Below are 14,403 nucleotides of genomic sequence, written 5' to 3'. Positions count from 1 at the left end.
ATTGTTAAACTACTTGTGAAAAAATGTCGATTAATCTTCTATATATATATATATCATCTATCGGCGCGAAGCTGCGCTTGGCGCCGATAGATGAATGACAAGGCTGTCATGCACCAGTGTGTTATAACAGATCGATTTTATTTGAAATTTCATAAATTAATAATTATAATAAATTTGATATTCAGAGACGGCGCTACGCGCCTTTTAGCATTCTGGGCACTTACGTGCCCAGAATGCAAGCTTGAGAAATTTGAAACTTCGTTTCAAATTTCTGCCATGCTGTTATGCAAAAAGAAAGTCAGTACAAAAAAATTTTTGAAATTGAGAATAAAAATAATATCGTGATTTTTTGTGATATATGGATTTTTTAGAAGATCTTAGAGATTGAATTCTCAATTTATAAAAATTTTTTAAATTGAGAGGAATTTTAATGATATTATTTTATTTGATATTTGGATTTTTTAGATGATTTTAGAGATGTCAGTCTCAATTTAAAAAATTTACAAAAAATGATCGTAAAATAATTTTTGTTCAAATCCTTTTCATTTCGGGAAATTGAAGTTAAATATCAAAGAGATGGTCTATGCATATGTTAAATCAAATCATTAAAAAGTGTTTTGATGACTTTTTCTAACCGCAAATTGTCACTTTTTGATGTTTTAAAATTATTATATATCCTATATGCATATAAGATACAAATTAATATTAAAACTCCAAAATCGATTTTTGAGGGAATCAAATTTATCACATCTCATCGTTGTTCCGAATTAATATTTTATTTGTAATGTACATATTATCACAATTATATTTATCATATTAAAATTCAAAAATAATTTTTGAGTTTCAGATCTCCCTAATTTCCCATATAAATATATGTTTATTTTATTAAAAATAGAATGTCCAATTATTGATAAAAATCGATCCGCTTTTCTACCGGTCAAGCTGTATATATATAGAACCCATCCATGTAAACCTCAATGTCACTTTTGCGGCCGAGCGGAGCGAGGCCGCAAAAGTGACATCGAGGTTTACATGATGGAAAATGCCACAGCCAATATTTTTACAAAACATGTCAAGTCCAGAACAGCCAGAAAATGAAAATAGATGTAATTACAGTGACCTTAAGCCAAATAAAGTATTCGAATACCCAGATCAAGCATCAAAAATGATTTGGGGCATCAATTCCAATAATATTTTGCGAATATCTTCACAAATTATCGAATTAATTACAACTCAAAAAAAAGGTAGTGGGGCTTCCAGGCGCGTTGCGCCCTCTAGCCCCGAAGATGTTTAGTATAAATGAAGTTTTTATTCGGAGGGCTTCCAGGCGCGTTGCGCCCTCTAGCCCCGAAGATGTTTAGTATAAATGAAGTTTTTATTCGGAAAATTGTTAGTCTTCTGGGTCGAAAACATTATATAATGTGTCACTTTTCACAAATTATATATGTTTTCATGTTTTGTCACTTTTCTATCACTTTTCGGGTAAAAACATTTTTATTATTATATATAAATGAATTTTACAAAACCACCGTTACCGTTCTTTGGAAATAAGAGTAGATGTAAAGATATTATATTGAGAGAACTTAAGAAACTACCGAATGGTCTAACATTTGTAGATTTGTTCGGTGGAAGTTTCTATATATCCCATTTGTGCCATACAATATTCCCAGACTCAAAGATTATATGCAATGACTTCGACAACTATATGGACCGTCTCAAACATATTCCAGACACAAACAATATATTGAAAGAGTTAAAAGAAAAGATACCTATAGGTAAGATGGAACGTATACCATTAGATAAGAAAAATATTGTGAGAGAGGTTTTGAAAAAAGCAGAATATATAGACTGGGATAGTATATCTGCTAGACTATTATATAGTGGTGCTATAAGAGTTCATGACATTGAAACACTTATGTCAAAAGTTTTATATCTTAACTATACAAATGTTTTCAAAGAGGACATAGAAAAATATATTGAGGGTATAGAGTTTGTGAGATGTCATTGGACAGAGTTGTATGAAAAATATAAAGACAAGGAAAATGTTTTCTTTATAGTGGACCCGCCGTTCTATAACACATGGGATTTTCAATACCAAGTAGACTGGACTTTGAGAGACTCTTTAGAAACTTTAGACGTTATACATAACCATCCATGCTTTTACTTTACATCCGATAAAAGTGGTTTGGAAACCGTTATGAGATGGTTAGAGGACATACATGACTATGAGTTTATATATATGACAAGATAGAATATGAGAGAGGTCCTATAAACCGGAGAAAGTGTCACAATAAAGAAATTTTATTAGTAAGTAAATGTGGTTTGAAATCAGATTGTTAGTTTTAGGTTTTTTCCATTGTGTCATTTATTTATTTGACGTGGCAGAAAAGTACAGAGAATATGAAGATGAACCAATGCCTGCAAATGTTCAGTATATGTACTCGTAAGAGATATTTTTATCTAATATTAAATGGACGCACAGAACTTAGCGAATGCACAGCAACCTGGACAACCAAACCCAGAGAATATTCCAAATGAAGTTAGAATACAAACTGCAATGGCAAACTATGGTCAAGTGCCAACAGATGTACAAATGCAAACTGCCATGTCAAATGACGCTGCGTTAGGTTTGCCACCATGGTATGCAAATATGAGATGGAAAGAGTTTTATACAAACCCTGAAGTGGGATATAAACAACTTTATGCAGATGACGCGAACACAGGAGTTGACCCAGAATATATTTTCTACCAGAGGAGAAACAGAATGTATGAGCTCCAGTTAAAGAATGCTATGGAACTCAACAGGAAACGTAAGAGACTAGGCGGACATTAGATTTTTACATATAGTAAAATGGGTTTCTTCAGTAGTATTGGAAACTTCTTCAGAAGAGTTGGAAGAGGTATATGGAATGGAATAAAATCTGTCGGAAGAGGAGTATGGAACGGTGTCAAAAATATTGGTAAAAGAGTAGGTCAGTTTGTTGGTATTATACCTAAAGACCCTGAACCAGAAGAACAAGCTCCTGTTATACAACAGCCTGAACCTGCACCACAGTCAAGTTGGCAACCAAATCCAACACCTCAACCGTATTAAAAAATTATATTTTTATCGTTCGATAGTAGTTGTATATGAAACTAAGTTCTAAGTAAAACGCATGGTATAATGGAATTATTCTTTTTCTTCCATCTGTAGTAAACCATACTTGAAAGTCTGAAATACTTCCACTTGGTGGTTCGTATAACTTTGTAGGTTTTTCGTAAAAGTCATTTGCCAAGTATAAGAAAGAGTTTTGGGCGCCAGAAAATGAAGCATGAACTATCACAGCATCTTGGTCGAAAACATCTTTAAATAAATATGGTTCATCTCTTGCATATCGACTGTAGATATTTGCTAAAGGAGGTTCAACTTTCTGATTTAACATTCTTTGCAAATAATACCATGACATTGCAGTGAATTCTGTATATATTTGTTCGTCTTTATTTGGATTGTCTTCGTAGATTTGAAATGACACTTGTGAATTTTGTTTGTCATATACAATTCTCACATAAAGTGTGCTATTGGTATTCGCATATTCATCAGCATATTTTGCATAACATGAATTTATTTTATCTTCTATATTTTTTAATGCAGTCTGTAGAGAAGATGAGAGGTCAACTTGTATTAGCTCAATTTCTTCCCACATTTTTCGTTGCCCTTCAGATGTATAATCTATATGAAACCTTACAATAAATGGAAAACTTTTATCTTCTACAGACACAAACTTCATTATAGATCTGCAATTTTCCCAAATGAACGGGGTGGATAAGATCCCAGCCCTATCGTCATCCCAGTGTCAATTTTACAAAAAAAATTCTTAATAAAAATTTTTATTAAAAAATTCTTATCTTTTTTCATTGAAATTTAAATAATAAAATAAATTTGGCTGTAAAAACCATCAATTATTATAATTCTTATCGAAACACATGTAGAAAAACACTTATCTTTTATACTCTTTCTATTTGAAACCCGTTTAGTTCAGTAATTAATAATAAAAATTGTGAAAATAGTGACTATTTAACTAAAAATATATTAAATGATGTAATAATGAGATATACATATATTTTTACGAATTATAATTAGAAATTATTCTGGTCTGGGAATCCCAACCCAAAATCATTGAAAATTTGAATATATGGGATGGGCTACCCATCCCAAAACTATATTGAAATTTTTGAATTGATAATAAATGTATCTATATCTAAGGTATATTAGAGAATTTTTAAAAATTATGCATTAAAAAATTGAATTTATTCAAAACAAATTGAGAATAAAAATGCTTAAGTAATCACTTCATTATTTCAACAATGATTGATGCAGTACCGACGTACTATAAAGACATTGAGGTCGGTACTAAGCATCAGTATCTTAGATATAAAAAACCAGGCGACAAGTACGGAAAATATTATGTTAAATGCAATGAACTAGTAAAGCGTCCTGACGGAACTATATGCCACTGTGCAATGGAAGAAATGCGTGAGGATCATTTCAAAAAATGGATCCAAAACAAACGGCACATATGCACACCAGGAGAAGTAGCATCACAACAAACAATCGATCAATACTATCAAAACGTCCCAGCAACAGGGCTTACACCTATATCGTTAGGGGATATCTATGAACAGCTTGCTACATTTACTGGAAGATTTAACTTGGCTCTGAATACCTTCTCAAGCCCAGAGTTTACAAAGCTAGTTAAAACCATTATAATGTATACTGCAGACTCGATGATATTGAAGTTCCCACAGTTACACAATGTTAATATCAATGTTGATAAACTAGCTTCTCAAATATACCAGCCTATTTCAACTGACAAACTAAGGCAAACAATGATACAAATTGCAAATTCAATCCATGTTGCAAAAGTTGATGAGTTTGCTAAGCTTGCCTGTACCTGTGTTGCCATTGATGAGGGGAAGACTCAGCAGTTTCACAATCTGGACTTCTCCCTCACAAATCCTCTGCAAAGCAAGCGGCCCTATCCTGTTGAGTCAATCCAAATGAATGGTGGAACATCTGAAGATTATATCCACTCGCTTACTCAAGGATTTAACAGAATCTTCATTAGAGATGTTAAGATCAGCAGTGTAGTTTGCGATGGCAATAAAGCGCAATTGAAATGTTTTCAGAAAGGATGGAATCAATCGTTCTACAACTCAAATGACCCAAGGTTATTCAAAATCTTGTTTATCCCGTGTTTATGCCACAGGATTCATAATTGTTATCAATATATGACAACAAAAGACGTAGCATTAGGAGCAATTGTGAAACATATCCACGAAATATCAGCTCTTTGTAGAATCCATGTTGAAGACATCGGAGCTCTCTGTCCAAAGCATGTATCCACCAGGTGGATCTATGATTATAATATTTGTATGTTTATTATCAAGTATCAAGACAAAATTTCAAGATATACGCGTATTGATATTGAAAACATCAAGTTCTTAAGAGACTGCTTGGTAATTCTCAAGAAGCTTATTTCCACGTTCGAATCAGATAAAACCAAGATATCTGATTGCTATGTATGGCTTTGCAAGGGTATTGAAGCACTCCAATACCTTTCCAGCAGCAACAACAATCCTTTTGCTGGAATCCTTTCAAGATCGTTGTTGAACTATACCCTTGGATCGGACTTTGGAGGTCTTTGGTGCTTAGCCTTCGCTTTTACACCGAAAGGTAGGTATTATTTCAACCAAAAATTCGTCCACGGAGCGCAGATCAACGAATCTCCGGCAATTAATTCATTTGATATTACAAACGTAACTTTCGTTAATCCAGTAGAAGACATTCAATCTATCTATATGGACTCTATCTTTGAAGAAGGTTCGACTGAAGTTTCTCTTGATATGGTTGAGGAGGGATCAATTCGTCAGGTAACTGCTACAATTGACCCTCCTATGCTTGATCTCGCAGATGTAACATCTAGTTCAAATCAGCCGGTTAACCATTTTGTTGCAGCTAGGCAGTATCTCAAAAGTATTTTGGAACAATTTCGTATTCCGGGTCAAACAATAACAGATATTATTACACTATTTAACACGTATATTAATAGTGATAATGATATCTTCTCTGATGATATGATTCAAGAACGTCAAGAATACGGTTGGGAAGAAATCTCTCATAGAGATGGCAATGTATCAATCTTTGCAGATATCGCCCTTCGTGTTATCTCCGCTTCACCTTCAGAAGCAACATGTGAGAGAACAATAAAAGACCAAAGATTGATACTAAATTTGAAAAGATTACGTTCTCACAAAATTTTATTAGATAGCCGAGAAATTTTAATGGCTAACAAATAAATATCTATATTTATTATTAAAAATTGTTTTATATTTTATCTGTTCAATATTTATCTCATATAAAAATTTGAAATACTTAATCAAAATTTCTATGTGTTTGTTTGAAAGAGATCGATAGCAATTCATATATCTTTTGAATTTGCTAATTGTGGTGATGGTACTATTATTATTAATTTTTTATTTTTATTTTTAATTTTATTTTTTTTTATTTTTTATTTTTTATTTTTTGATATAATATACTATTTAGATTTATACATTCATTCAATATTATGAAATAAATATTTCTAAATTGATCTGATTAATTTTTCATTAAAGTTTATATTATCACCAAAAATATTTTCGAACCCTTAGAGTCATAGTTCAATGGTAAGAGTCATAGTATAATCGTAAAGTCCATTGGTTCGAATCAAGGGGATTTTCACACTTTTTTCTTTTTAAAATTTCAGAGGTTATTTTTAAGGTTCTCGCTGGCGACCCCCCGTTCGTCGAAAAAAAATGATTTTTGCTGGCGACCCCCCAATCACCAATTTTTTTCGACGAACGTGGGGGGTCGCCAGCGAGAACCTTAAAAAAAACAGAATCCCAAAAAAGGTGACATTTTGGGTGTATCGTCTATCCCAGGGATAGAAAAATGACTTCACCTTGGATCTATAACTTCATTCTACGAAAGCCAATAGCTTTTGTGACGGATGGGTCTCTTAACCATCTTAATGGGTAGTCAAAACGATAGCCTTCATGCTTTACGGTATCTGTCTCAAACTTTTGACCGACATTAAGAAAAGTTCATCTAATGGTTTAGTTGTAGCAACTCTAGAATTTTCTTTTTCTATTGGAAGCATATTTATTCTATAATAAAAATGTCAAATGAAACAGCGTCTATGAGAGAAATACAACACAACCGACAACTCATTATGCAAGCTCTAAATAAGAACACAACAAACTTTTCAAACTATTCTAAGATATCTGAGTCATTGAAAGGGGGTGACTTAAAACTGACAATAAACCCAATGACAGATGAGTTTCTATTTCAAGACAATAAGAACAATACTGTCTGTATAAATCCAACAAAAGGAACTTTAAACGAGAAACCTATAAATGAACTTCTTTTGAAAGCAGATGTTGACAACAAAGCTGACAAAGAATATGTAGACGATGCAATAGCAAAAGAAGAAGAAAGAGCTAACAATGCTTATGCAACAAAAGAACATATCATCCTGAACTAGCAGACAAAACATATGTTGACAATAAAATGTCAAGTGAAGTGACAAGAGCTGAAAACAAATATTCTAAAAAGACTCATATACATATAATTAACCAAATACCAAGTCTTAAGGAAACATTAGAGACAAAGCAGATAAGACTCATACACATACCATTGCAAATATTACAAACTTACAAGAAACCTTAAACAGGAAAAGTGACGTTGGACATACACATACCATTGCAAATATTACAAACTTACAAGAAACCTTAAACAGGAAAAGTGACGTTGGACATACACATACCATTGCAAATATTACAAACTTACAAGAAACCTTAAACAGGAAAAGTGACGTTGGACATACACATACCATTGCAAATATTACAAACTTACAAGAAACCTTAAACAGGAAAAGTGACGTTGGACATACACATACCATTGCAAATATTACAAACTTACAAGAAACCTAAAACAGAAAAGTGACGTTGGACATACACATACCATTGCAAAATATTACAAACTTACAAGAAACCTAAACAGGAAAAGTGACGTTGGACATACACATACCATTGCAAATATTACAAACTTACAAAGAACCTTAAACAGGAAAAGTGACGTTGGACATACACATACCATTGCAAATATTACAAACTTACAAGAAACCTTAAACAGGAAAAGTGACGTTGGACATACACATTCTATATCTGATATTACAAACTTAAACGTTAGCCTTGAAAATAAAGCAGATAAAACATATGTCAATGAAATATACCAAAGTTTGATAGGAACAAAAAAATATTGAAACTATTGTTGGTGACTTTTCTGTCAATGAAGAAAATAAATATTTTAGATGGCAGTTGGTACAGTCCTTAAAAAATGGTACACGGTGTAAACTCATTCCGAAAAATAACAATGAAATGTATGTAAGCTATAAAAAGAATGATGGTACACAAGTTAAAGTTCCATTAGACAACAACTGCTACTTAAACTTATATGGAGACAAACAAAAGAAATATTTAAGAGTTTATGAAATGGCAGATATGACATTGCCTGACCCAGCTCCAGCACCACATTATTATGACTATGGAGATGACGACAGAACACCATCACCACATGTAGATGAACAAAAGCTAACATTATATTTAGATTATTATAGATATAAAAAAATATAATGCAATAGAAAAAACGAGAATAGTATATTATTATACAGATGACAGAAATAAATATTATAGTCAAGATTTTACCTACCCTGAAAACATAAGATTATATTATAAAAAATATTCTGACACAAACCAAAAGAAACCTGAAATAGTTGCACTATATTTTAAGTTCAAAATAGACAATCCTATAATATCTCATATGTTTGATTTAATGAACCCAGTAGGTTCTATTTATACATCTATGGATGCAAGAGGTCCTCAAGTAATGTTTGGTGTTGGTGCATGGGAACAAATAGTCGACAGGTTTTTGTATTGTGCAAACTCTTCAAAGGAAACAGGTGGAAGTAAAACGATTTCAGGTGAAAATTTACCTGCACACAGTCATTGCATAGATTTAAGTACATCTCAAGCAGGTTGGCATAAGCATAGATATTGGGATTGGTCAGGAATGACAAAGGTAAAGGATATGATGTTAAAGACGACGTTAAGTTTGCTATAAATTGTTACTGGAGTGACACTCAGGGAGAAGGAAACCATACACATTTCGTTTCAGGATATACACAAACAACGGGACAAGTAAAGAATACATGCCACCTTACATGACAGTTTACGCATGGTATAGAATTGCTTAGTCGTCATTTTCAACTTCTTTAGCATATTCGTCAGGAGTTGTCTTATATTTGTTAGGAACTGTCTTTGAAAGTATACCACCTTGAACTTTGACAAGTTTGAAACGAGGTCTGACAATAGTAGTTTTATCTTCTGCTTGCAGTGTGTACATTTTGCCATGTTTGCCTAAAACTTCATAATATCTCTTGTATACTTTCTTCTATTTTTACGAACACGAATGTGAGTACCTGTCGGGTTCCCATTGTTGTCATAGTCAATAGTATTTTCATATGGGTCGCGTTTAGGTATTTCTATTTTTACTTTGTCACCTTTCTGAAGTTTGAAGCCCGGCATTCTTTCTTGTTTGTCTCTTTTGACTAAATTATTAAATATATAGTCTTTTCTCTAAGTCGGGGTTGTTTTTCATTTCTTCGGGGAGTGGTTTCCCAAACCTTTTTGTTTACGGTTATTGTAAATATTTAAAACTTGTTCTCATCTTTGCCATGGAGAAGTGTCTATATTTGTCGTCATATGACATTTCATTTGCTTCACCACCTTGTGGTTGATTTAAGTCTCTTAACTTTTTATACAACCGTCAATGACACCAAAGGCAGAATGGTTTTGGTCGACAATGAAATATTGGTTTACATTTTTTGAACGCAGATAGTTTTTTACATCATCTGATTTGAAAGAACTTTCACAGTCAATGTCAATTTTGTTGGATGGTATTTGTCAACGAATATTGTCAAAGCAGTTTTCACATCTAAAATATTTTTGGACCATAATGGTATGGCTTCACAGTATCTTGTGTTTTGACCAACAAAAATATTAACCAGTATGGAGGTCCATCTGTTCTAACTCTCGGAATGTTTTCCAAGATATCCATAAACCAAGCATTTGGTGTGAAACTAAAGAATTTTATCATGAGTGCTTTCTTTGTCGCTTTAGAAACATAGGGTCCTTGTTCGGATTCGTCATTTTTTACCCTATAAGAAATGGGTTTATTTGGCGCATTAGCAGGAGTTGCATCCAGATTTTTGCCCGCAGTGGAACAATAGCCAGAGTGCATTTGGAATTGGAAAGAAGATTTTGAGTACATTAGGTATACTGAAAGAGAAAGCACAACCTATTATACAAACTGTACAGAAAGGTTGTGGATGTAGCACGAAATGCAACAAATCTTATTCCAAATCCTGAAACAAGAGGAAAAGTTCAAGGATGGGGACAATGTAGAAGACAAGCAGGAAACTATTATAACAAAGCAAATGACTACTATAACCAAGCAGGACACTATATGGACCAAGGTGAGAATTCTTTAACAGAGGATATAACCATGCACAACAGTGGGTAAACAATAACCAACCTCAACCGCCTCAAACGTGGGGATGTAAAGTTTTATAGGATGAAATGAACAATGCAGCATTGAGACAAATGAGTTCAAGATGGATTTGTCGGCTTCCAGCATTTACAACCACGTGTTTTGTAAGTTCTTCCTATACCTCAGGAAGTTTTAGACCGACTTAAAAAAACCTAACAACCAGTTGAAAACAAACCAAACTAAAATTTTTTTACTGAGATGAAATGAACAATGCAGCTTTAAACAGAATAAGTCATGGAAGACCACCTTTTAACCACGTGTTGTAAAGTTTTCATATACCTCAGGAAGTTTTAGACCGACTTAAAAACCTAAACAACCAGTTGAAAACAAACCAAACTAAATTTTTTTACTGAGATGAAATGACCGAAGAAGTTGAAACGTAGATTTGACACCACAAAACAAAAAGTTCAGAACCATTGTCAAAAACCTGTCAAAGAACTTACAGATGAAGAGAAAATTCAATAATAGAAAGTTGCCAGGTCTGAAATACAAAACCCTAACTAAAAGTCACTTTTCATAAAATGGAACGGCTAGTATCTCAAAAAAGAAACAGACTCTCACAAATAAAATATTGAAGTCTGAAGGAGCTTTGAGACAACAGATGGAAAAGTTTACTTCACTGACCAACAGTTCATTATAGAACATCTCATTGACTTAGAGTCGAAATATTCTAAACTTTACAAACAAACACAAAAGTTGAAAGGAAACAAAAACAAATGGCATATGATATTTATGAAGATGTTGACGACACAATGTTCCTGCAAGTGAGTAAAGTCAGAGAACCAAAAAGTGACAAAAAACCATAGAAGAAGAAAAACCAAAAACTGAAGATAACAAAACCAAAGTTAGTTTCAAACTAAACAAGTCAACCTTCATTAGCTGGTATGGTTGGCGTCAAAGACTTATGCAGCAGCGGGTTATGTAAAGTAAAGAAAAAAAAAATATTTTTTTTATTTTATAAAAATGCCCCATATAGAATGGAAGAAGTCTTGCTAGAATAAAAGCAGAGTTAAAAGATATGGTTGGAAAGTTTCAAGAAATTTTAAATATAGGAAGGGAAAGACCCATAAAAGTCTATGACAAATTGTCTGGTCTTCGCTACGAAATGGATTAGAAACAGCACGGCCAATTATCCAAACAGACTAGAAGAGGTTAGAGAAGAAACGTCTTATGGACATGCCTTTCGATGTTAATGAACCTCAAGTTGAAGGACACGACGGCTTTGACAGATTCTACTGGAAACATGACGAACAAATTGCATCCTTTGAGAAGGAAAAAAGGAAGGTGAAGACGCACATGCTCCATGGAAAGAACAAGATATGCATATGAAAAGTATCTGAAGTTAGAAGTAAAATTACATCTGGTCGAACCTTTACAGTAAACTTTGACGAAAGGAAGAACAAAGAAGGCTTCATGGTGTTACTTGCTGCAATTCAAGACGGAAATAAGAAAGGAACAATCTCAGACTTACCTAACAGATTTGGAGGGTCACATTTACTATGCACATAGGCAATGTCACAACAGCGCAATGTTCTTTGACGCTTTCAAGACTACAAAAGAGAGAACAAATGGTTTGACTCCGACTCAGAATTTTTGAATGCAATTGAAGGAATTGCAAGGTAAGTTCGAATGGTACCAACCAACCCTCAAGCAGTCAGACAACATGCTGGATACTTCCCCTTCAAAATAAGTCTGACATTGACTTGACAAGGTATGGAATTTACAATTCAATTGAAACAATTGTCATGAACCTTGATTCTTACATGTCTCAGGAACTCTGGTCTTGTTACAGATGAGAAATGAAGTATCTTGATCATGTGTGTGAAACAAGGTACAATTCTCAGAGGTCAATTGGCAAAAATTGCACCGTTGGCAAATGTAATATCCGAGTCAACATACCTACAGCTAAAGGTTGCTTCACAGACGACTATGTTGTTGACAAAGACTTACCATGGTTGAGATGAATTGTCCCACAACACTCATGTTGAACGAAAGTCTTACAAACCCATTCTTGGTAAAAGGAAAGGTCACACATTGTCAGAGCTGTAACATTCTTTTCGAGAAAGGTTTGTTGGAACCAATTCCAGATGACAAGCTGACAGAAACTTTTGTACCAAAAGACGAAACAAACTTTTCATTGTTTGTAGAACGACCAAAAGTTGTTCCAGACAAGTTATACACAAAAGAAGTACACAGTTCCAAAGGAGTTGGATTGTTCGGATACCAACCTGAACCAGAAGAACTCCAATGAGGTTGCAAGAACTTCAAGATGCTATAAACAAACTTCCATTGAGACATCCAATATGACGTCAAATTGTATTGGAGAGCATCGAGTTAGGTCAGAAGGTTTTATTATAAAGACGTTGCTTGACGATGTTTATGAGATAACAGAGAGAGTTTCTCAGAAGATAAGAGACTCCTTGATATTTCACAAAACTGGCCATTGTTGCGAACAAGTTCGACTCAAGAAAAGATATACTATGTCGACCTTAACGCTGCATACATGAGGTTTCGTCCAATATATTCCCAACTGAATTCCAAACGAAGATGGTAAAGTTCCGGGAAGGAACTATACAGTTGGAAAAGTCATACAACAAAATGTATGATATTAGAAAGCTTCAAACCCCAAACTTGCAATGACACTCAAATTGCTTATGAATATCGACATGGGGATATTCCATTAAAAAACCTCAAAGATGAAGAGTAAACATATGAGAAGGTCGACAACTTTGTTGAAAGGTTTTCTCCTTTTGTTTTGAAGTACGAATTCACCAAGGTCAAAATGGCTTAGTAACCAATTAAAACCTATTGCGAACATTGGTCTTACCCTCATTCGCAAAGGCAGTCCTTGACAACTACAACAAATTCTTCTCCGAAGTAAATCCAAATTGGTTACTATGAGAACATTGACGCACTCATGACGAACGAAAGAAGGCTATAACAAACTCATTGAAATGGGTTAGGTCGGTGAAAAGATGGGTTTTAAGTAGTAAATTGGATTTTCACCGAAGTTCATGTTTCAAAGCGAATAACATGGGGCATACTTGAAGACGCACAGAAATAAAACATTGCATGAAATAAAAAATTTTATTTTTAAATTAAAAGTCATTTTTAAAATCTCTTAACTACCTTGAAATGTACGCTAGAGTTGTTGAGAAGACCGTTTGGGAAACTTTGCTTTGTATAATGAGAAATATGAAATGGCATACCATTCTTTAAAACAAGTATATTTTTACATAATTAAAATTGCTTCAGGTTGAAAAACAAAGAACAAAGTAGCAGTACAAAACCGTATAGACTATATCTTTACAAAATGTAGGTAGGCATTTTCAGATGAAGAAATTTCCATCCCGAGCTCAGGTTTGACTATCCAATCCTCACGGTTAGGCTTCAAAGTCTTCAGATGCAAAGGCATTAGGATTAGAAGAGTATGTTCTTCAAAAATAGAACTATGACGCATTATATTTCGCAGTTATATTTATCGATGGGCAGTAATGAAGTTTGCATGAGTCTAATAGACAATTTGACGAAATGAGAATTTTACAGTTCGTTCAGAACGAAAGGTCTTGAGAAACCTCTAGATGACTTTCAACTCAAATGAAAATAGTTATTGGGAATTTTCAAAAAAAAATACGACTCTGTACTAAATAGGAACCTACTATCTGAAACTAGAATATTGACAAGATAGAACTCCACCGTTTTCATTTCAAAGATTGAAT

At 33.6% G+C, this 14,403-nt stretch overlaps 5 protein-coding genes across 5 annotated transcripts, besides 1 other annotated feature; 4 read left to right on the top strand and 1 right to left on the bottom strand.

Annotated features, from left to right (window-relative positions):
- Nucleotides 1–1,510: 1,510 nt before the first annotated feature.
- Nucleotides 1,511–2,199, top strand: TVAGG3_0312580 (phage tail repeat-like family; the record flags this gene model as incomplete). Its single annotated transcript, XM_051229901.1, has 1 exon — nt 1,511–2,199. A coding segment is annotated over one exon (689 nt), but the record flags the coding sequence as incomplete, so codon positions are not given.
- A 271-nt stretch (nt 2,200–2,470) lies between these two features.
- Nucleotides 2,471–2,833, top strand: TVAGG3_0312570 (uncharacterized protein; the record flags this gene model as incomplete). The annotated part of the gene is made up of 1 exon (XM_001581654.1): nt 2,471–2,833. The coding sequence occupies one exon, from the start codon at nt 2,471–2,473 to the stop codon at nt 2,831–2,833; it is 363 nt and encodes a 120-aa protein (XP_001581704.1).
- An 18-nt stretch (nt 2,834–2,851) lies between these two features.
- On the top strand, nt 2,852–3,094 carry TVAGG3_0312560 (serine threonine-protein phosphatase family; the record flags this gene model as incomplete). Its single annotated transcript, XM_001581655.1, has 1 exon — nt 2,852–3,094. The coding sequence occupies one exon, from the start codon at nt 2,852–2,854 to the stop codon at nt 3,092–3,094; it is 243 nt and encodes an 80-aa protein (XP_001581705.1).
- Nucleotides 3,095–3,098: 4 nt separating this feature from the next.
- TVAGG3_0312550 (uncharacterized protein) lies at nt 3,099–3,683 on the bottom strand (the record flags this gene model as incomplete). Its single annotated transcript, XM_001581656.1, has 1 exon — nt 3,099–3,683. The coding sequence occupies one exon, from the start codon at nt 3,681–3,683 to the stop codon at nt 3,099–3,101; it is 585 nt and encodes a 194-aa protein (XP_001581706.1).
- An 883-nt stretch (nt 3,684–4,566) lies between these two features.
- Nucleotides 4,567–6,285, top strand: TVAGG3_0312540 (ribonuclease H-like family; the record flags this gene model as incomplete). Its single annotated transcript, XM_051229900.1, has 1 exon — nt 4,747–5,713. A coding segment is annotated over one exon (967 nt), but the record flags the coding sequence as incomplete, so codon positions are not given.
- A 1,342-nt stretch (nt 6,286–7,627) lies between these two features.
- Nucleotides 7,628–10,419: a mobile genetic element.
- Nucleotides 10,420–14,403: the final 3,984 nt, after the last annotated feature.

Source organism: Trichomonas vaginalis, chromosome V (genome assembly GCF_026262505.1).
Source record: "Trichomonas vaginalis G3 chromosome V, whole genome shotgun sequence".
NCBI classification, from domain to species: Eukaryota; Parabasalia; order Trichomonadida; family Trichomonadidae; genus Trichomonas; species Trichomonas vaginalis.
Note: the sequence above shows the minus strand (reverse complement) of the source record. Positions and strands in the feature narration are given on the sequence as shown.